At 35.5% G+C, this 23119-nt stretch overlaps 1 protein-coding gene across 1 annotated transcript; it reads left to right on the top strand.

Annotated features, from left to right (window-relative positions):
* The first annotated feature begins 12276 nt into the window (after positions 1-12276).
* Positions 12277-19663, top strand: LOC132285434 (oligopeptide transporter 7-like). The gene is made up of 6 exons (XM_059787628.1): positions 12277-12503; positions 12587-13169; positions 17160-17729; positions 17947-18202; positions 18497-18679; positions 18821-19663. Exons 1-6 carry the CDS (start codon positions 12470-12472, stop codon positions 19436-19438), a joined length of 2244 nt encoding a protein of 747 aa, XP_059643611.1. The 5' UTR covers positions 12277-12469; the 3' UTR covers positions 19439-19663.
* The last annotated feature ends 3456 nt before the right edge of the window (positions 19664-23119 follow it).

The raw sequence follows: 23119 nt of genomic DNA, 5'->3' as shown, positions 1-23119 counted from the left end.
TTAAGAGTTGCACTTAATGTCAGTTCATTTGCAGACTGAAAATGAGAGTTGCACTTAGGCTCTGTTTGTTTCGACATCCGTAAAAATACGGAACCAGCGGCAGTTCATTTGGAGACATTAAAAAAAAATACTCTAGAAAATAAAAAAAATAATATTTTATCTAAAAAAGAATTTTTTTTTTGCGTGAGCGGTTCATTTGCAGACATTAAAAAAAAATACTCTATAAAATAAAAAAATAATATTTTATCTAAAAAAAAAAATTTATTTGCGTGAGCGGTTCATTTGCAGACACTAAAAAAAAAGAGAGCAACCTATCAGGACAACTTTTGTCCTCCACCCTATGAAAACTTGACACCTGTCCAAAATATAAAAAATGAATCATACTGAATCAAATTGGGTTATCCGGATCCACCCATCAAACAAACCCATTTTCTCTCTTCAGTTCTTCCTCTCTTCTTCTCTCCAAGCATCGCCGCAAGCCCACACCATCATCCGAAGCCGAGCCCTCCACCGGCAAGCTCACCGCCGACCAGCTCCATCACGGCCAAACCCTCGATCTCAAAACCCTATGCCGGATCTCTCTCGTCTCCACCTCGATTTGCCGCCGCAAAACTCTCAGTTCCGGAGCCTTTGTTGCCGATGGATATATATTGACTGCCGTTGAAGGAACCACCAGAAAACCCCATAGTCTCCGGGATCCGGCTCCACCTTGGCCGGATTCGAGGGATTCGGAGCTTCTATGATTCAGCCAGCTAACTAACGGGTAACCAATTTGGTATTTTTTTTTGGACAGGTGTCAAATTTTTATAGGGCCACATCATAGTGGAGGACAAAACTTGTCCTGACAGGGCAGGATTCCAGCATTGCTCAAAAAAAAAAAATACTCTATAAAATAAAAAAAATAATATTTTATCTAAAAAAGAAAATTTATTTGCGTGAGCCTTAATGATGCATTGTATTCTAGGTTCATGACGTGTAAAGTTTCAAACCCATTGTCTGGAAAACAAAAATAAAAAAATAAAAAAAAGTGAGTCTTCAATTAATATATAAAAACCCATGAACAAACGAAGAAGATGACTACAATTTTTATATGCTACGAGCCAACATATCATAGAATTCTTCTATGGATCTTTGCCTCTGATGCCTCTGCTCATCATAGAAATGTTTGATGTATAACTCTGCTCTTTGATCCACTTCCTTGGAATGCTTAATCAATCTATTTTCTTTCCCATCCACCTTTTGTGCTAGTGCCAATTCGGAATCGGGGTATTGTGTACCCGTCTCACCCGCATTTTCATCCATCTCATCCTCCTCTTCCTCAGTCTCAGTGGTACAGCTTAACTCTGCATATGGCTTGTCGTGCAACATAACAGGCTCTTCTGCATATGGCTCGTCGTGCAACATAACAGGCTCTTTGGGGAGGCTGTCCCGGCTTCTGGTTGCTGGTTCCAATTGAAGCTGCTTGCATAGGGTGCAGCGGAAGCTGCAAGGACAGTCATATAAGCTTGTTATAGAGGAGTAAGAAGGGATTGACAAGCGGTTTTCACGATCAGCAGAGAAGCTCAAGGAGGATAGCAAACCGGCAATGCGTTGAGAGGTTTTCGTGAAGCTCTTCCACGCCTTGTTGAGCTTCTTTACTCGACGAGAGGAAGGCATTCTCGAGTGTTTTGAGTCTCTCTCTTGAAGAAAAGTGCAGTGCAAAACTCTTTCTTGAGGTCTGTCTCTTCTGGTTATATAAAGCATATATGGTTTCACCTTAAGAAGGAAAATGGTCTCATTTTTGGCCGCCAATACATATATTTCTTTGTGATCTTGTAGGAAAATCTTGGACACATTGAATGATTTTTTAAATTGCCTTTTTTAGAACCTGAATATTCAATAATATTTCTTAGGTAAAGATCTTTAAAGTTACAAAATAAACAAAGTAATTTCTTCAACATAGCATTGTTTTTCCCGGAAGGTATGTGGTATTCATTATGGAAAAAACAATAATTTTGTCACCAAGTTGTATCTCATACATTTTTATTACTATGTAAGTTCAAATTCTATATCTGTAAAAGAGATTCTGTATTTGTAAGTTAATTTCAAGGACTATATGTAGTAAATTATGGAAGTAAATAAGAGGAAATTTCAAGGACCATATGTAGTAATTTTAACATAGCACCGTCTCTTGATTCTCATCTTCAACTTTCTTTTTGCACTCAATATTAATGACCTAACTGAAATATTCCGCAAAATAATTTACATATATATGTATATTGGGTGAAAATGGAATTTGGCTATAGATTAAATTGAATCATCAATTAAAATTGGCAAATAGGTTACACTCATTTGTATTAAAATGTGACCGACTATACATAGGCATTCTCAAATTTAATCATCTAAAAATGGCGACTAGGTTACACTCAATTCATATTGTGACTGTACAGTAAAATCAAGTGAAGTTGAAATATGGTTCACTCCTTTAAATTTAATTTTTTAAATAAGACTCCCTTGCATGTTTGATATTGCTGTAACTTCTGATAAACATTTTTTTTACACAAACAGTTAAACAAAAATGTTGTCAATAAAAGATTAAATAATGTTTAGTGACACGTATGTAGGTAAAAGATTAAACAATGTTTAGTGACACATTGCTCTGTCCTATTAAATTATAATTTTATCATTATACTTTACCTTTATTAGTATATCTTAACCAAATCTTATAATTTAGTTTATTTCAATCATTAAATATCTTTTTGTATTATCTTTATTTGAGAATTTCTATATATTATTTTGATGTTCTTATAATATAATACGGAGTATTAGACTAGTTATACTTGCACCAATTTGTTGCAACAGTGAATTACTTAATCGAAATTTTTTGATTAGTTATTTATGCTCAATATAAGTAAGTAGAGAACCCCATTACCTTATTTGTTTTATAGATGTACCAATTAAAATAAATAACTCTGGCAATTCAATGCAACAAATCGGTGCAAGAATCTGTTTGTGTCCGCATAAGAGATTATGAATTATTACATAGTTGAAAAAATGTTTCATTTTTTACTTTCTTAGATTTGTAATACAATTATTTTTAAGAGGGTAGTTTTTAATGCCTTTTGTTACAGGGGAAAGGAATGAATTTTTAAATATATCTTTATATGATGGGTCCACATATAAATATATTTAAAAAATAATACATTAATTTTCAAATATATTTATATGATGGGTCTACATATAGAAACATTTAAAAAATAGTATATTAAATTTTGAATTGAAATAATTATTTTAAAACAACAAAAAATAAAAATAAAATAGACACATTTTATAAGAGCGGAGGGAATAAAAAACCTTTCTCCCTCACCTCGCACCACCCTAAGTTGTTTAATAAACGAGTTTGAACAGAAATGCGAATAACTATGCTATACATGAATTAAGATTGGAATGGTGTTGGCATCCTCCCCCGTTGTGGGGACAATTCATGTCGTCCCTATTTGTCTCTTTCCTAACATAAATGACAATTATGGAATATACTTTTAGCATATGAGTTATGGATAATTTTGTCATTTTACCTTTGGAGAGTAGAGAGGATGGTGCGAAAATTCAGCCAAAAGATTTGTTAGATAAAAATCTCTACCATTAATAAATAATAACTTCTATTTTTATTTTTATTTATTTATTTTTTTACCAAACTTTAACTTTTATTAATTAAACATAGTGTTGGTTTGGGATTGCTATTGGAATAATAAAAAAAGTTTTTATATAGATTTGTTGGTTAGTAAAAAACATAGTAGGTGTTTGGTGATATATTATAATACGTATTTTTTATAATTAAATTATTTTTTAATTTATTTAGTAACAATTTTTTTAAACACTTCTATTATTAATTTTACAATAATTTTATTTTTGTGAACTAATAATTACCAAACACATCTGAACTAAACATAAATTTTTAAAGAGTTTAAATCATAAACACCTGCTATCTTAACTTTTTGATCTTAAATCTCCAACCTATTTTAGAAAACCACATATACTTTAAAAAGTGATCACATTGCCCTTAAACCTGTATCTGACCCGTTAAATGAATTGTGAAATGTCGAATTTGACCTTACTATTTAATGAAGATCACCGCTCACGGGGTGGGAACTTAAGCACACCGGAACGAAGCTCATTGTTGGGTAAGTCCAAGCTTAGCCATTTGGTCACCGGAGAAGCATGCAGGATGTGTAGCTCGCTTGTTCAGTAGTCATCGCCGGAACTGTTCGTTGTAGCTTGGAGCTCGCTGATCATAGGTCATTTCTTGGAGTTCGCCAGAAAAACCTTCGGGTTGTTCTCCACTTGTCATATTCTCCATCTCTTATAATATGCTTAGATATGTTCTGTGTTTAGAAATTTGTAAAATATTGATGGGTTAATCTTTTGAAACGCAAAAGTTTCATTCCTCTTTTTTAGTTTTCATTTTCATTTTGGTTTTATTAGTTGACTTCTCGTATGCAAATTATCAGTGAGTAAAATTTCCATTTGGTGATTGTTTTGTTGGTATATGAAGAATTTGTTATGGGTTTCTCTGTAATTTGCCATTCCTTCTACATTGGTTCTTTCCTCTTTTTGGCTGATGAGAGAATATGGATGTACAGAAAAGAAAATTTCCTGGGTCTGTTTTTTTACATGAATCCATCCACAGCGTTGTAGAATCTAGAATTTATCAGAAGTCTATATCTTCCATTTGATTTGAGTATCTTCTATGTATATAAAATGATAATTAAAAATTTGAAGTATTTGGCCTTTCTTTTTCTTTCTTCAAAATTTACTCAGCAGTCAAGTTCATCATTTATGAATTTGCATTGAATTTTTATGCATTTATGAAGCATTGAGAATTCAATGTAGACTTGCACGCAACTATAAAATTTCTAAGGCACTTTTTTTGTCAAGCTCCAGGGAGAGGTGAAGATAAGGGCAGATCTAGAAATTGATAATGGGATGGGCTAAAATTAAATATAAATTTAATAACACAATTTTTTAAGCAAATTTTTTATTTTTTATTTTTTATTTTTTTATAACATAATCTAAATAAATATTTGAATTTAAAGATTACAAAATATTTATTTAAAGTGTGCTCGACGAGTTTTAGAGACTCGAATTCGTCGATAATAGACATGGGCTCAAAATTTCTATCTAAGTCATGTATTAGGGCTTGTTTGGATTAGGCCTTTATTTTAGTATTGTGACTTAACTGGCTTAGGCTTATTTGGGTGGGCTAATACTAATAATAATTTTTTTTTTGGCTGGACTAAATTTACCCATAGTAATAAATAATTTTTTTTTTTAGAGTGGGTTGGAACTCAGCCCAGCCCAACTCTCCCTTGGATCCACCATTGGGTGAAGAGGAGGATGAAAAAGGGGATATTTTTGTAATTTTATAAATAGTAATTATATTTTTAGATTTAATATTAAATAGTAGGGTAAATTACACTCAGACCCCCTGAGATTAGATCATATTTCAGTTAGATGAAAATTTTAGTTTTAACTTTCACTTACACCCCAATTTACTTTTTGGCCTCTCACACGTGCGAATTGACCCTTTTACCCTCAAATTTTTAATATAAAATATACATAATTTTAAATAACAAAAAAACTCCTCTATACGATTTGTGTGGGTTGCATCTCCATCCTCCAACACAGACTCAAAGAAGTTCTACCGATTCTTTAACACCCTGGATTTATGCTGCAACACCCAAACAACCCCTTTTATTTACCCAAAAAAAAAACCCTCTCTCTCTCCCCTCCTCCTCTATTTCTCTCTCTAAATTTATATGTATATCTTAGATCAACCTAGTTCTCTTTTCCAATTAAGATTAAACATTTCGGTACTTTTATTCTTGTGTACAAATTCTTGAAGATGATATCAAGTCTCCAAATCATCATTATATTTGCAATATATATTGTTTCAATTACAACCAAGTGCATCCAATCATGTAGCACTTCTTCAACCAAAGACCTCCTTTACCTTTTCGGCTTCTCCGCCGACTGCCCAATCCACCTGAACAACACCTTAACCGGCGACATTCTCATCCACGACTTTCCGATCCATAAGGTTAATGCTGACGTCATTTTGATCCATTTCCCGGCCAAATACGATCGACTTATCACCAACCTCCACCACCTCTTCAACCGGAACTTTGCCCTGACATCGCGAAATGGGATTCTACTACGGAACTGCAGCTTGCCGATCACGGCGTATTTGATTCTGACCACCATGGTTTAGACCCACTTCGAATGGCTGGATTTTGTGGGTCAGATGATACTAATAATATTACTCCCTCTGTCCCATAATAGTTGGGATGTATTGGGATTCCAACTCTTTATGTGAGTGTTTTTAATTGTACAAATAATAAGTGAAGTTTCATTTTTATCCTTGTGAAAAAAGATAATACCATACTTCATTATGTGGGACATAACATCATTTAAGTAAATGGAAAAAGGGATAATTTGGGAATATAATGAAAAATGGTACATCTACTTTTGGAAAAGGACATGTATTTTGGGACATCCCAGAAAGGAAAGATTGATATGTATTTTGGGACGAAGGGAGTAGTTGTTACTTGTAATACCCCTAGTTTTCAAAAGGATATAAAAATAATTTAATATTTATTTTATTATATTTTAGGTGCTTACGTGACTATATGCTTATGCGGCGTTATGTTATAGGCTTATTTGTTTTAATTGTTTAGGTGATTTATTTGATTATTGAGTGTTAAATGATGTGTTGATTAATTGAATTATTTGTTTTCATTTAATTGTATGCTTATATAGTAATTGAAGTAATTTTTATTTGTCTTAATAGTGTTTTGCGTTTAAATTAAGGATGGACTTGGATAGTAGTAATGAACCAACAGTTAGGTCTCATGGACTACTTGAATAGGGGTTGCTTATAGGTACGAATAATTACCCATGCATGTTTGGTTATATATATATTTGAATATATATATTTCACAGGATAGAGTATTACTATTATTAATTATTTATTGTTAATGATAATATTAGTACTATTATGTAAATAGGTTATATATATATTTATACATTTTATGTATATTTGGTTATCAAGGACGTTCAGGACCTTATATTATATGTAATTATATTTTAATTTTCTTTTCTTTTCTTTATAATTAGCTAACTTAATATCGGGTTGGGATTACAATTTGTATAAGCCTATATATATATATATATTAGGTTTGTCTGTCAAGGGTTGGAAGAAACCCTATTCACGCCACTTTTTAGAGATAGAGAGTTTGAGAGAAAAACTTAGAGAGGGAGCTAGGGTTTTGGCCAAGGGTTGAAAGGCCAGACCAAGGAAGAAGGAAGATGGTTTGATTGTGGATTAGAACCAGAGTAGTAAGAGGCTTGACGACAATCAAAGGTCACCGGAAATGTCTAAGCAGAGGACGGTTAAAGGTTTCAAACCGAAACCTTAAGAGGCAAGTTGTATTTCTTACTCATTTCCTTTGACTTGTGTTCTGTGCATGCTTAGAGAATCTTCAGGACTTAATTGGACGTTAAAGTTAATCTTGTATGCATGTTAATCCAATGATTTAACCACATTGGGTGTTATTAATTGTAATTGATTTACTGTATCAATTGTTACATATTATGTATGTTAATTGTTATGCTGATGCATACTGTATTTATATGTATTTTTGGATAAATTTTGGACATGGATTAGATCCTAGGAACCTTAATAAATCGTTACAGAGAGTTCTGAACATCGCCAGAGGTGAAAAGGATGATCGGGAATCAGTTTACGGCTCTTAGGGAAAAAGAGCCGGCTCTCTAATAGAGGGAGCCGGCTCCCTCATGGATAGAGCCGGCTCCTACTTGGAGGGAGCCGGCTCCTAGCACTACAGAGTCGGCTCCTATTTGTGGGGAGCCGGCTCCCATGAGGGCAGAGCTTGCTCTCGAAGTTTGGGAGCTTGCTCTCCCGCTGGAACTTGCAGAAATTGATTTTTTTTAAGTTCTGTTTGGTAGTTTGGGTTGTTCCAATGGCATTGTGACAATTTAGATGAATCAGATGGTTGAGATGATGGGACTAACACCTATAATGCATAATCTACATTAATAAGTTAATGGACTTGAAAAATATGACACTTTAAGTAGGTTTGTGTATTGTTATTGAAGGAATAAATTGCTTGCTATTATTTAGCAATTTAAATTGAGGAATAATGGAGTTAAACTAATTCAACCAATTAATTGAATTTAAATAGTTTAACTATGTCTTGGAGGTTAAAATAATCTATTTGAGATGCATGTTAATTTATGATTGTAAAAAATTAAATGCATTCTACTTAAAGTTATTATTTTGCTGGAGTAGATATCTATTTTTTTTTATTCTGCTTGTTTATGGAATTAGTTGATATGTTATGTTAATAGTTTTCATCAATTATTGGACTGGATGGATGTAATGCACCGATATGGGACGGTGGCATTATAGGGACGGATAAACCAAAGAAGTTAAATACTTCTTATTGTGGATTATATGCACCGGTATGGGACGGTGGCATATTAGAAACAGATTAGATCAAAACGCTAATTCCTACCTATTCTGGAATAGGAAAATGAATTAATTATAATATTAAATCCTAATTATATGTCGTGTCAATGTAACGAACAGTTGAGCGGCACTGCTTTGGTTTTGGATAGAATTTATATATATAATTATGGTACTGCGATATGAGTTTGGGTCTCAGGATCGATTATTAGGGAACATATATGCATTGGGATGCATAGTTGGCTATGATGGTAGAGGTATACTCTGTTAGGCTTAGGTATACATGTCCACTTCAGGTGCGTTTTGCATGTTGCCTTCTATTCAGGTTGAGACCCCATTTGTAGTCCAGTGAGAGTCCTTTAGTGTGGATATATATTTATATATAGTTATGGACTATATAGCTATTGTTGGGGTTGTCTAGGATGTATCTGCGTATCGGGTCTCTACTTGGACTGTAGTAGAGTAGAACTTGTTTGTGGGCCTGACCCACCATCGTTTTTCAGGTATTCGTCAGGACTAGAGATTGTTCGTGCTGAGCAGGGATCGTCTACTTCATTCTTCAGGATTGTCTACATAGGAGTTCTCTTTATGATTCCAGTATCTAGTTGTAGGTCGTTGGATGTTCAGTTTTGGTTTTCCAAGAGTCCACATATTATGGATTCTCGAGTTGTATAAAATTGGAGGATTTTTTGTATCCGAAGAATGTATTAATGGAAAGTTTGTTATGAGGTATTATTTATAATTTTAGTTTCTGATCAACATTTCAGTTATTCTTATTTTTTTCATTTGTTGTATTCTGTGTTCGTTTATTACCATTTGTTTTTTATATCCTCGGGTATTCGGGCATGGGCCTGGCCAACCCGCGTATGAAAATCCGGGAGTATCACATTACTTAAAGCAGAATAATAAAAGTCAGTTCATTAATTACGGTACGACAGAACATAGTGGTTGTGGGTCGCTTTTCTCGACCATCTCGGCATAATCATTTGGGAATAATTCGGCCGTGTCATTGGATGGTCAAGCGGTTCAATTTGGGTAGTGGGTTAAAGGGGATTGCCAGTGGGACGGTAGGGACTGATGCGGTCTATGGGTTTGACGAGAATAGCGAATTGGCGACGGTGAAGTGACTGGAGATGATGGAGCACAGTGGTGCTGTTTTTGGTGGCTGTTATGGATTGGTTTCTTCATTTTGCCGTGTTGCTCCATCTTCGTCTTCAACTGACCGTTGTCTTCATCTTTGTCTTCAACTTGCCCCAATTTTCTCCTCCACATCTTTCCATCAAAACCCCTAATTTTTACCTTTCGAAACCCCCCCCCCCCATAATTTTTCAACCCAAAAAGGCCAAGGATGATTCTCGACATCAATACCGTCTGCAATTTGGTCGAAACTACTCACCACTGACAATAAAACAGTACCGGGGAAAGATAAGAGAGTTAGGGTTGCAGTGTTGGTGAGGTGGGATTTAGGTGGTGGATGAGCAGGAATGGGGATGATGATGGTCTGGGGAGGAGGAAGAATAGGAGATGAGAGGAGATTAGACAAAAGGGCATGCCATGTGGAAAAACAGAGGGGTAGTTTGGTCACAAAAAGAGTCAACATGAGTTCAAAGGATAACATAGTAATTTAACACCTCAAAAATACTTTGATCGCATCAAAAATTGACATTTGGGGTGTAAGTGAAATGCTAAACCACTAATTCATATATAAGTGAAAATTAAAACCAAAATATTATTCTAGTTAAAAAATGACCTAACCTCATGGGGTCTGAGTGTAATTTATCTTAAATAGTAAGGTCAAATTTGATATTTTCACAATTTATTTAATGGGTTGGATACATGTTTGGGTTAATGTGATAACTTTTTAAAGTGTATGGAATTTTTTAAAAATAAGTTGGGAGTTTATGCATAGTTGTTAAAAGCGCCAAAGGCGCACGCCTGAGGCGCAAGGCGCCACCTTGGCGCCTTGAAAGGCTTAAGCCGAGGGTGTTGAACTAGGCGCGCGCTTTTTAGTCTAAGGCGCAGGGCTATAGCGTGCCTGTTTGAAAAACAGTCTTTTTTTAAAAAATTATTTTGTTATTATTTTGGTTGTGACAGTTGTGTATGTTTATTATTTGTTTATTTCTACTTTTTATTTATTTATTACAAAAGACTTGGAAGTTACAAAGCAAAAAAAAAAAAAGAGACAGAGTACTAGTGATCTGCGAAGCGCCGAAGCTTGGACTCTCGGATCTACATCTGCCGGATCTGGTAAGTTCTCCTTCCCTCTTTTCTTCTTATCTCCTTCTCTCATTCTTGCTTCTTCTTCTCGTCGGTATGTTTTTTTTTCTCTTTTCTTCTTTTTCTTTTCTTCAGTTATTCTTCTTCTCAGTTCTCTCGGCTCTTTCGAGTCTCGACTCTAGTCTCTTGCTCTTCTTTTTTATTTTATTTTATTTTATTTATTTTATTATTTTATTCTTCTTTGAGCCAAGTCTCGGCTCTTCTTTTATTTTTTTATTTTTTATTCTCTATTCTTCTTCTCTCAATCTCTCGGCTCTCTCTGTCTAGTGTCTGCTCTTCTTTTATTTTTTTATTTTTTATTTCTCTATTCTTCTTCTCGGCTCTCTTCTCTCTGCTCTTCTTTTATTCTTTTATTTTTTTATTTTTTTTCTCTATTCTTCTTCTCGACTCTTTTCTCTTTGCTCTTCTCTATTCTTTTATTTATTTTTTATTTTTTTATTATACTCCATAATCCACCAGTTGGTATATGGTATCATACAGTCCATATATGCATATATATTACATCTCATATAGTATATAAATCTCATATAGTATATGCAAGTAATAAATGTGTGTATATAAATGTATCAACATGTTATACATCTCCTGCCAGCAGCCTGTATCCATCTTTATCTTGATATGTGAGTGTATAGACCATAGAGTACACCATCTTTGTCACTTTTCTGGTTTGTGCAAATACAAAATCAGAGGAAAAACAGAGTTACAATTTACAAACTTACAAGAATATATATGGACAGGGGTAATGAAAATAACTAATTCTCCTTAGTTGACTTTTGCATTTTTATGTTAATATGTTTGATTATTCACTTTGAACTCAAGTATTTGATTTAGTTGGCTTTGGCATCTTTATGTTGAATTGAATATTGAACTTAAGTAATTTATTTAATTGATTTTTGTATTTTTATATATATTATTATATCTTTAATATTTTATTGGGTGGGTTTTGTTTTTTTTTTTTTTTAACGTATGTCTTACTTCAGTCTTACTTCAGTCGGGCGTACGCCTCGCCTTGCGCTTCAAGCTCCAGAAGACATTTGCGCTTTTGTGCGCCTTGGGCCTTTAATGTTTATGATTAAAATTTAAAAATAACGGGTTTTATTATTTAAGTCATTTTTTAAAATAAAAATATTTTTAAGAGCAATCCCAACGCGCCTTTAAATACCATAAACAAAGAGCGCATGATCTAGACGTTAAACCGGTTAGATACATTGGGCTTACCTCAGGTGGGCGTTTTGTGTTGCCCACGTCACGACACAACTTCGTCATCAATGACTTCAAGCAATAACAGGTCCCACTTAAGAAATACCAATCAAACGGTGGTGAATGCCATAAACAATTGTAGATTCGACTATGCAATTTCTTCACCAATTTGAACGGACAAGATCAAATTCCGCATCAACAATTAAACTGCGGCGGCACATATCATGAATTACGGCTTTTGTCTGTTCGTTCTTGAATACTCCGTAATAATTGATAAAGAGTCAAACACGTTATACTGAGGAGATTCTGAAGCCACCCAGGAAAGAAACTGGAGTGAGAAAGTTCATATATCTATTGATTTGTTTGAAAGTTCAAAGATGCACCCCGTAATAGGTGACAGATTCTAAGAGAGAGAAATTTCATACATCAAAGACAGATGTTAGAGAGAGAAAATTCTTAGTATTTCATATGGAAGCCACTCAAGAAATCTCAGCTCCACTTAGTAAGTATTCAATTTCTTCACTTCAGATTTCAGATTCTACTTATTTGTTGATGCCTACACGACTCTTCTATGTGAATTAACAGTTCAGCAGAGCAATGCCTCTGGTTCGTACACGTCACCCGGCGAATCGTCCGGCGACGAAAACTCTCCGATCGAGCAAGTGGCGCTCACAGTTCCGGTCACCGACGATCCGAACCTACCGGTTGTGACCTTCCGTACGTGGATTCTCGGAACCCTAGCTTGCGTTCTGCTCTCCTTCCTGAACCAGTTCTTTTGGTACAGGAGAGAGCCGTTGACGATCACGTCGATCTCCGCTCAGATCGCGGTGCTTCCTCTCGGCCACTTCATGGCGTCGACGATCACGGAGCGAGTGTTCTTCAAGGGGCAAAAATGGGAATTCACGTTGAATCCGGGGCCGTTCTGTGTGAAGGAGCACGTGCTGATCACGATATTCGCGAACTCCGGTGCGGGGAACGTTTACGCGATTCATGTCGTTAGCGCCGTGAAGATATTTTATAAACAGAAGTTAACGTTCTTTGTGTCGTTGATCGTCGTTATAACGACACAGGTGTTGGGGTTCGGGTGGGCCGGGATGTTCCGGCGGTACTTGGTGGAGCCGGCGGCTATGTGGTGGCCTCAAAATCTAGTTCAGGTTTCGCTGTTCAGGTACATGCTGGCTGAATCTTGATTCTCCTATCACATTTGCCTATTTCTTTTAAATTATTCGTATTGTAATTCTGTATGCGGACGAAAAAAAGGAGAGTAAAAAAACCAAAAATTGAATATCAGGTTACAAAGTTTGTATTGTACGGTAGCATGTGCCTTTGCATAGGCATGTGACGGTACTGGATGAGAGGGAATCTGGAATCTGCTTTTAGGTGCTGTAGTGAAACAACTTGTTAAAAAAAACAAAAAAACACTGTCACACGCACATAAGTCTAAAATTTACTCAAAATGGTTTGCCTTCCTATAGTGCCATGCACATTATAGTTCTAATGTATAAAATGCTTTTTGGTTGCAAATATATGTGTACATAATGTGATACTTTTAGTTTTAGATTACATGCTTTTAAGAACTTGTTCAGATATCTCTTACAATTTGGACATTTATCAAGTAAATAACAAAAACAAAAAATGATCAATATAAAATGAGTGAAAATGTGGTAAGAATTTCTTATCATTTCTTAATATTTCAGGTTCATTCCTAGTTATGGACCTTTCCAGCAGTTTTCGATATTAAAAATATTATGGTGCATTGTTGTTTATTATTAATGTCAATTGTGGTTGACAAATTGAATTTGCGAAATGGTGAAGAATTTTCTCTCAGAGCACCAATTCATACCCGTAACGTGAGAGCGACACCACTTTGGGAGGATTATGTGACTTAGGGGCAACACCATTATTTCAAGCCATGAAACAATGGTGTTGCACCTCGATTTGATTCGTCTTTATTACAATTAAGATATATGTATGGTGTCGTTTATAATAATAGTTGTATACATGTTCCATCATTTTTTCTAATTATGTTGTTATTTTACTTAGAAGTTACAGAGAGATAGAGAATCACGGATTGCTACAGATTTGGAAATTGTTTCCCTTCTTTAGATTGTTTTGGAAAATGGGGTGGTCCATTCTTAACTGTCTATTGGCATCCCTACTCGTGAGCATCTATTGGTCCTATTTTGTAATTTGACTGTGCATAAATATAGAGATAGGGGTTATGATTGTACAACAATTTATATAAAATTCATTGGATTAGGTGAAGGCAAAATGGAAGCGATTATAAAATTTTCTGGATCTTAACCACATGATATTTCACCAAATCAATAACTATTGAAAGAATCTCATACCTTTGGACGATTGATTAATCGTCAACACTCTGAAAATATAGTTAATTGGATTGCTCCTCCTTTGGCCTTGAACACCAGTAAAACTTCACCTCTATATCCCCGGAACACACAAGTTTGTGAAAACCCTATATCTCTCACTCTCAATTATTCTGTATCGGGTTTGTGCATGAAAAATTGAATAATTAACCTGAGAGATATATCGTGTATATAGATGGGGCTAGAGATGAGGATCAAAAGGGATTCTTATCATAACTCCTATTAGATAGAGATAGAGTTATCTCATAACTTTATCCTATCTAATTAATTACAATAAGCACCACAATAATATTGTAATTGCACTCTAGGATTTAGAAATTACAACAAGGTCCTGTCATACTAAATAACTACATATAAGTCCTTCCACTACCGAATATACATAACTAGCCCCAAGGAAAATAAATATTGTCCCACCTAAGGCATGGTTACATCTTATATTCCTTGAGTAACCAATTTAATACTTATGATCACTGAATTTCTTTTATAAAAGAATTTTTCAAAATAAATATTTTTTCTCAATAAATAATAGAAAAATAATTTAGTAAATATTTTACTAAAATGTCCTGGCCAGGTTCCAGTGATCAAACTTATAAAATTGCACCAAGGGGATATTCTAACTCTTATAGAGTATGGATTCCATGTTGAGCATTTGTGTTCCCAGAGCTCCAACATTAGCCACCCAAGATACCATGGTATTGACTTTAAAAGATCTCACATGTTAGTAAGTCAAAGTGATCAATACTGAAACTTGAGTCTACTAAACCTCTCAGGATTTAGAGCTTAATGTATCTAGTAGATAAGAATCACACCAAAATAATAACTGTAATTTGTATGGTGTGATCTTACGGTGATCCAGTTCACTGTACTCCAAGCACACTAACACACTGCCTTAGAGTCAAGTACCCCAATGGTCGAGACAAACCATCCTATCTTATAGAGGTCAAGTGTGTTACAGTCTTACAGATAAAAGTGTCCAACTTTTATCTCTGACTGCGAACAATGCCAAGGTGCAAGAAACCGGTGAGCCTAAATCTCCTGCATGTAAATCTCATTTGCACACTTAAGTCACCTATAATGCAACTTGAGGACAATAATGCATCTCATACAAATATATGTAAAGCCCAATGCATGAATATCACATTTATTAATAAAATATCGAATTAATAATAAATAATTGGCTTGTAGGGCATATGATCCCAACATTAGGATCATCTAACTTGAATGTTGTCTAAATAATAAGTTGAATTGCTTCAGGATTCACATGTGGATCTTTTTAATGGGGGATTGCTTTAAATGTGGGAGACACAATAATGTAGATCGTGTATTATTTTCTATGCGTCAAGAGTGATCAAAAGAAGAGCTCATCATGCATTCTTTTTTCCGTAAGGTAAGTAAAGTAAGAACCATGAGTTGTTCTCATAGTAGACTTAGCTTCGTTCTCTCGATTTCCTTTCATTTTTGGGAGTATGGTTGGTTGGTAGGAGGGATGACCTTCCCTCTAATATTCCTTTTTATTCTGCTTTTGCTCTTCAAACAATAGAAGGCATATCCATTATCCAACCCTATTTAATTAAAAAAAAAAAAAAACTTATTCTCTCTCTTGCTTATACCAGATGGACCATTAGTGATAACAGTTGGATTTCCTAATGTTGACTGCTGATACACCCTTATGTGGATAATCTGAGTCCATAACTTAAATACAAGCCGCTTTAACTCTCTTACGGCATGATGGACTTGATTTTGTTCAACTTAAGACTGCTTGTGCAGCTTGATCTGCATTGATCAATTACTTATTCTATACCAGCCACAATAATATGCTACCTCAAAAAAATATGGAATTATCTTTTTTATATAGGCAAGCAGAGATGGAATATGGTGTTCAAGTTCCTTTGGATATTAAAACGCACACGTGGATTTACTACTAACTTACGTACTTTACCATTTAGGCTACGATGTTTTTTTCTTAGCAAATTCATTACCTTGGTAGGTGATGAGATCAATGTAACTTTCATTAATTTTTAAATGATAATAAAATTTCAATCAATTTTTCATTATTTACCCCACTATATCAATTAGTGAACTAAATGAGGCAACTGCATCCAGTACACCAAGCATTTCAGTTGGAATGAAGTTTCCAGACTAACTCATCAACTCAAATCAACAAACTCTTGTCCAAAATTTGAAGTATTTCACTCTGTTATGCAAGTTCTTTATGCCATTTTTTTCCTTTTTGATCCTTTCTCAATATTTAACCTGTGTTTTATTTTACATAATTCTTGTCTTTTGCAAGTCTACAATTTGAATCAAGTCACTTTTTGTACTTATGTAGCATTTGGCCTTCGTTGCATATATATAGCTAAGACCCCAAGTCTTATTTTGCCTTCATTTTAGATTTTTATGAAATAAAAACGTGTTGCTTCAGTGCCAGATTTAAGAGCATGAAGCATGATTTGCCTAAACAATATGAATAGTGTTTTTGGATTTAGAACATGCTTTGCACTTTATGACCAGAAAGTCTTACACTAATGAACATTTAAGGATGGTGCTGTGCAAGTGAGACTCGTGTTTCCTTCACGTTGAGCTTGATGACTAAAACAATTTGGAAAAAATGTGCAATCATTTAACTACCTTTCTGTTTTTGCAATTTAAAGTCAGTGTAAGCAGTTAAACTGGATGGTACCAAGTGATGTTTAACTTTCTGTACTCTTGAATTTGTGGTTTTTCTTTAGTTACTCATTTCATCTTCAGTTCAACTTTCTTGAAAATGGCAGGGCATTACATGAAAGAGAAAAGAGGCCTAAGGGTGGATTAACACGAACCCAGTTCTTCCTCATCATCTTCATTTGCAGCTTTACTTATTATGTCTTTCCAGGTTACCTCTTCCCAAAACTAACCTCCCTGTCCTGGGTATGTTGGATATTCCCTGCTTCTATCCTGGCGCAACAGCTAGGTTCAGGACTCCACGGTCTCGGGATTGGTGCAATTGGACTTGATTGGTCAAGCATATCCTCTTACCTTGGGAGCCCACTTGCCAGCCCGTGGTTTGCTACTGTCAATGTTGCTCTCGGATTCATCCTTATGATGTATGTCATTACGCCAATTTCCTATTGGCTCAATATCTACAAGGCCAGGACCTTTCCAATATTTTCAGATGGCCTCTTCACATCCAGTGGCCAAAAGTACAATATCTCAACAATTTTAGACCAAAACTTCCACATTGATTTAGAGGCCTATGAGCGTGAGGGCCGTCTCTATCTCAGTACCTTATTTGCTATGACGTATGCTGTTAGTTTTGCCTGCCTGACTGCCACTATTGTTCACGTCTTCCTCTTCCATGGAAGGTAAGCTGCAATTCTTAGGTTGGGATAGCTCCCTTGTACTTTGCAATCTGCTTATCTTTATATTTATGAGGTTTATCCAATATCTCAGATGCACAATTCTGACTTACTTCTTCAAGTCTCTTTTCTCCATTTCTAATTTGTTCATCAAGATTGTCCAAGATAGTAGAGGCTAGATCAAATTCCACTGTCAGTTGTACTCACTTTTCCAAGGGTGTAGAGAATTATTGCAGCTAAGCAAGTCTGCTTTCCAAGAGAAGAAGATGGATATCCACACAAAGCTTATGAGAAAATACAAGCAAGTTCCTGAATGGTGGTTCACATGTATCTTTTTGGTGAATATTGCATCAATCATATTTACGAGTGAGTTCTACAACGATCAACTTCAGCTACCATGGTGGGGTGTCTTGCTAGCATGCAGCCTTGCCTTCTTTTTCACACTGCCTATTGGAGTCATAACCGCCACAACAAATCAGGTACTATTCTATGCTCTTTCTCTAGTACTATACTGCAAAATTACCCAAAATCATCTGAGTTTAAACTGCCGGCAAGATTGTATTTCTCTGTGTAAGCTAGATATATCTACTGATGTAGCAATGGCATTGCTGAAGGATTTAGAGGAGTGTCTATAATCACTTTAGTTTAGTAGATATATGCATACATTCATATATATGAAGTTGATTAAAATTGACCTATGATATTTACTATTATTTACAAATACTTGTTAAAATAACTATAATTCTAACATCCAATCTCTCATTTGTAAATAGACTCCAGGCTTAAATGTGATCACAGAGTACATCATTGGGTATATTTATCCAGGATATCCAGTTGCTAACATGTGCTTTAAGGTGTACGGGTACATCAGTATGAAGCAGGGGGTCGCCTTTCTGCAAGACTTGAAACTCGGTCATTACATGAAAATTCCTCCAAGAGCAATGTTCATGGCCCAGGTTTGTTCTTTTCAGTTTTTTCCCCTTCAGAGAGAACTAAAAGAGAACAATAAGTATCTAATTTTTCACCAGTGAATTTCTAATTTATCTAATACCTAATAGGTCAGTGCTTAATCCTGTTACGATGGATGCTCTGATCAGGTAGTTGGTACTCTAGTATCAGCGTTGGTGCATTTAGGAACAGCATGGTGGCTCATGGCCACCATCCCAAACATATGTGACAGGGCCCTGCTACCTGCCAGCAGCCCTTGGACCTGCCCCGGTGACCATGTGTTCTATGATGCTTCTGTCATCTGGGGCCTGATCGGGCCACGCAGAATATTTGGAGATCTTGGCTACTACTCTGCAATCAACTGGTCTTTTTTAATTGGGGCTTTAGCACCTCTCCTGGTATGGCTTGCACACAAGGCCTTCCCGAACCAGCATTGGATAAAACTACTTGTAATGCCTGTGCTCTTAACTGCAACGAATCAAATGCCCCCGGCCACTGCTGTCAACTACACCAGCTGGATTCTTATTGGTTTTATGTCTGGCTTTATTGCTTATAGGTATTACCGGAACTGGTGGATTCGTCACAACTATGTCCTATCAGGTGCACTTGATGCTGGGTTAGCGTTCATGGGTGTATTGTTGTACTTATGTTTGGGGATGCAACATGTTAATTTCAACTGGTGGGGAAGTGAATCGGATGGATGCCCATTGGCTTCTTGCCCAACTGTGGAAGGCATTGAGGTTGAAGGCTGCCCAGTTATTGTGTGAAGTGATATTTTAAGTATAGAATTGTGTTATTGTTATTTATTATTATTATTTTTTTTGTATGATTATGACTATTCATTGTATAGATCTGTCTGTATGATTCTTCATTGTAGCACCTTTTTCATTGAAAATTCTTTTTGTAATTTAAAGAAAACGAAGTAGGTAATTGTTGGTAGAGGAGACATTTATGGGGGATTTGTTTCTATTGGTGAGTTGATTCTCCTTGAATCGTGTTCCCTAATTGGTGGTGTTGATTCTCCTTAATTTAATGGGTGATCGCTATAATCGCTATTGAGATGCATACAATGATTAAGAATTATTTTATTTTATTGGCTTCTTTCTCGACTTCGTTCATCATTTTCACAACAATTTCTTTAATTTCGTCCGCTACATTTCAGTGGTAGTGGTGGTTTGCTAATTGCCATATGATGAATGGGATCAGGGTATCATTTATGTGAAAACTAGACATTTTTATTAAATTTAATGAATATTCTCTCGTTTCAAAATAGTTGTTAATTTTTTTATTTTAAAATGCCTCAAAAAAACATATGTTCTATTTTAAAATTAAATATAATATTTTAAAATTATTTTTTTAATTAAATAATTGCACTAATTATAAAATACTATTTTATCTTTTAATAAGGATATATTTAGAACTTCATTCACTCTTATTAATATAATATAAAATTATTAAAACTCTAAGTTAAATTCTGTAAACGGAAAAAGTAACATAAAAAGTAGAATCTTGTGGAAACTATCCACTATGGAAGATATTATGAATCCACATATAAAAAAAGCAAGATTCATAATTTTGGACCCCACGTTGTCTTTCTTTTGTTATTCACCAATGCAAGAGTATTATTTTCACATGAATTTAAAAACATCCATTCCACAAACAACTTCTTGCAAGTGGTGGAATAATGGCAACTTCTTGCAAGTGGTGGAATAATGGCAACAAGCACACATTGTAACAATAGCAACCCCATGAAACCTCTCTACAAACCAAAAGCTTCAATCCACCAGAAACTTCCTTAAACGACCAACCCCATTGCCAATCACCTCAAACCACCCTTCAAACCACTAAAACAACCCATCTATAATGTTGCTACCTCACCAAAAAACATCCCACTTAACAACAACAAACATAGAGCAGCTCCCATCCCATATCAACAGAAACCTCCCAAACTGATCAACCAAAAAACCTTACTTAAAAAACCCCACACTACTACCTTACTTACACAAACCTATCACCCACCAATCCCATCCTCATTCTTTGGAAAGCCTCAAATTCACTTCCCTGACTCCACCATTAACTCTATAAGGTTACCTTTAAATGACACACGTTGCACTACTTCCTCACCTCCTCACCATACTCATCAAACCTCTCCTAATACCCCTCCTGTCAACCCTCTTTTACCTAGGAACTTTAACCCTCTCCTCTACTCCTCCCCAGTGCATCAGATTGATAGGCTGCAAGAGCAACTTGAATGGAAAGATGAGAACCTCGGGAGAGCCATGGACATGTACAATACTCTCAAGAAGACTGTCTCTGAGTTGAGAAGTGAGCTGGCTGAGCTCAAAGCACAAAAGCAGATCCATGTTCAACCACCTGCCACTGATAAACCACCACCAACCATTGCTCAACCAGCCACCACCACCACCACCTCCACAGGTGGGCCACAACCAATCAAAGAAAGATCAGGTATGCTTTCAAATTCAAATTCAAAATTAGATTCACTACCTTTGGTCAATCCTCCTCTGCAGGCCCTTACATCATCCTCTCCATAACCTATCTAAAAGAGTAAAAGTGCAAACTGTTTTCCAACCAACCTCATTTCAGACACTACAAAATTGCCAACTTTATACTTTCAGCCAAACTCTCCACAAACATTGGCCCCACCTCCCCCCCCCCCCCCCCTCTCCAACCTAATCTTACACATAACTGACAACCCAACAATAAATGCATCTATCCCCCACAAACAACCACTCACTAACCAGCAGATAAAACCTTGGACTGAGGTTGTGATACCCCTCGGATCCAAGACACGGGTTGATCAGGCCCAGGCCCAAACCCGTGGGATATCAAACAATTAATATGTAATTGAACACAGAATATAAGACGAAATAAGAAATAAAGATAATAAACTAGAGGAATGCTAACTGGAAATCTTTAAAATATAAATACCAAAATCCATTAATCCAAAACTCCATAAGTTTACAACTCGGGAATCCATCCATTGGAACCCTTATTAAAAATTCTCCAACCAAAACTGAAATAATAAATAAATATAAAATCCAAAGCTAACATAGAAAAGATTCCTACATAATCGGAGGAATGAATAACTGTATCTGCTCTGCACGTCCAAGCTCTAACCCTGGAACTGACGAACACCTGAGAAATAAAGGAGTGAGTCAGGCCCACATGCAAGTCCCGATCTACTACAACCCAAAACAGTAATCTGATACGCAGATACATCCTAGGAAGACTCAACAATATCTAGAGTAGTCCATATACGTATATAGTACACACTATAGAACGTTCACTAGTCCAGTAGGTCTGTCTCAGCCTGAATAGAAGGCAACATGCGAATACGCACCCTAAGGTGGGCATGAGTACCTAGACCTACTAGGGAACAACACCTATGTCCAGTTATCCATCCTAGGCGATATACGCGCCCTAACCATGGTCATGAGACTCAAGCTCATACCACGACACCATATAATATATATATAAAGTCTGTACTCCTCCTAATATAGTATACCATCCATTTGTGTAGTGGTCTGATATATGTACAACAAATCCATCCTGAAACCATAGTAGGTCATACAATTCACAATTGATATGACACATGTAGGTGATGGACTTAACATTTATGATTAATCCATACCTTAATCCAAATTAGGTAGGACTTAGTGTTGGAATTAGTCCATACCTAGTATGTCACCGTCCCATACCGGTACATACCATCCTTCAGTTAACAGAGTTGATAAAACAGTACTAGATAGTCATCAACCCAACTTCCAAAATATGCACAAACCAAATTAATCCATAATTATAAAACTTAGGCATTCAGTCCAGGCCTAGAAATTATATTCCAACCATTAAATTTGCTAATTATGAAACATAGCATTTACATCATGCATCAAATCCACTAATTGATAAAATTAACTGAATTGTTGTATCAATTTACTTCCAACCAAACATAGCTAATTCCAAGAATTTTTTATGCTTATAAAACTGTCTAAATATAGTTAAAACAGTATTAAACAAAAATCCCAATTCCACTCCATTAAATGACAAAACAAAAGTATGCAATCTACTTCTCCAACAATACTATAACTGAAGCAATCCATATCCAGTTTAAACCATCAGTTAATTCCATCCATGTATCCACCTAACTATACTACTATATGCTTGTATCACAACAAAAACATGAATAGCAGTTTAAGATTTGGTAGAGAAATTAAAATTCCAAAAACAGTAACCCACAGACAGTTAATTTTCCAATCATCCTCCTACCAGTTCTCTATCTAAATTCGGATTAATTCCATCCTCATTATTTGAATGTAGGCTTGTTCCCCAACACTTTTATAAGTCTTAAACATTATATTACAACCTTCAGTAGCTTTCAAAAAAAATTTAGAAATTCAAACCTCAGCCAAACGGACCATAAAACTTAGTTT

This window comes from Cornus florida, unplaced genomic scaffold (genome assembly GCF_030987335.1).
Source record: "Cornus florida cultivar Cherokee Brave unplaced genomic scaffold, ASM3098733v1 CherokeeBrave_3.0.0_Hap2_Chr11, whole genome shotgun sequence".
NCBI lineage: Eukaryota > Viridiplantae > Streptophyta > Magnoliopsida > Cornales > Cornaceae > Cornus > Cornus florida.
Note: the sequence above shows the minus strand (reverse complement) of the source record. Positions and strands in the feature narration are given on the sequence as shown.

Excerpts from the sequence above, each read along its gene's own strand:
- LOC132285434 (XM_059787628.1), top strand. The coding sequence starts at position 12,470 with ATGGAAGCCACTCAAGAAATCTCAGCTCCACTTA. Across the intron at positions 18,203-18,496 it reads TAACCGCCACAACAAATCAG|ACTCCAGGCTTAAATGTGAT; the intron begins GTACTATTCTAT and ends ATTTGTAAATAG. Across the intron at positions 18,680-18,820 it reads GAGCAATGTTCATGGCCCAG|GTAGTTGGTACTCTAGTATC; the intron begins GTTTGTTCTTTT and ends TGCTCTGATCAG.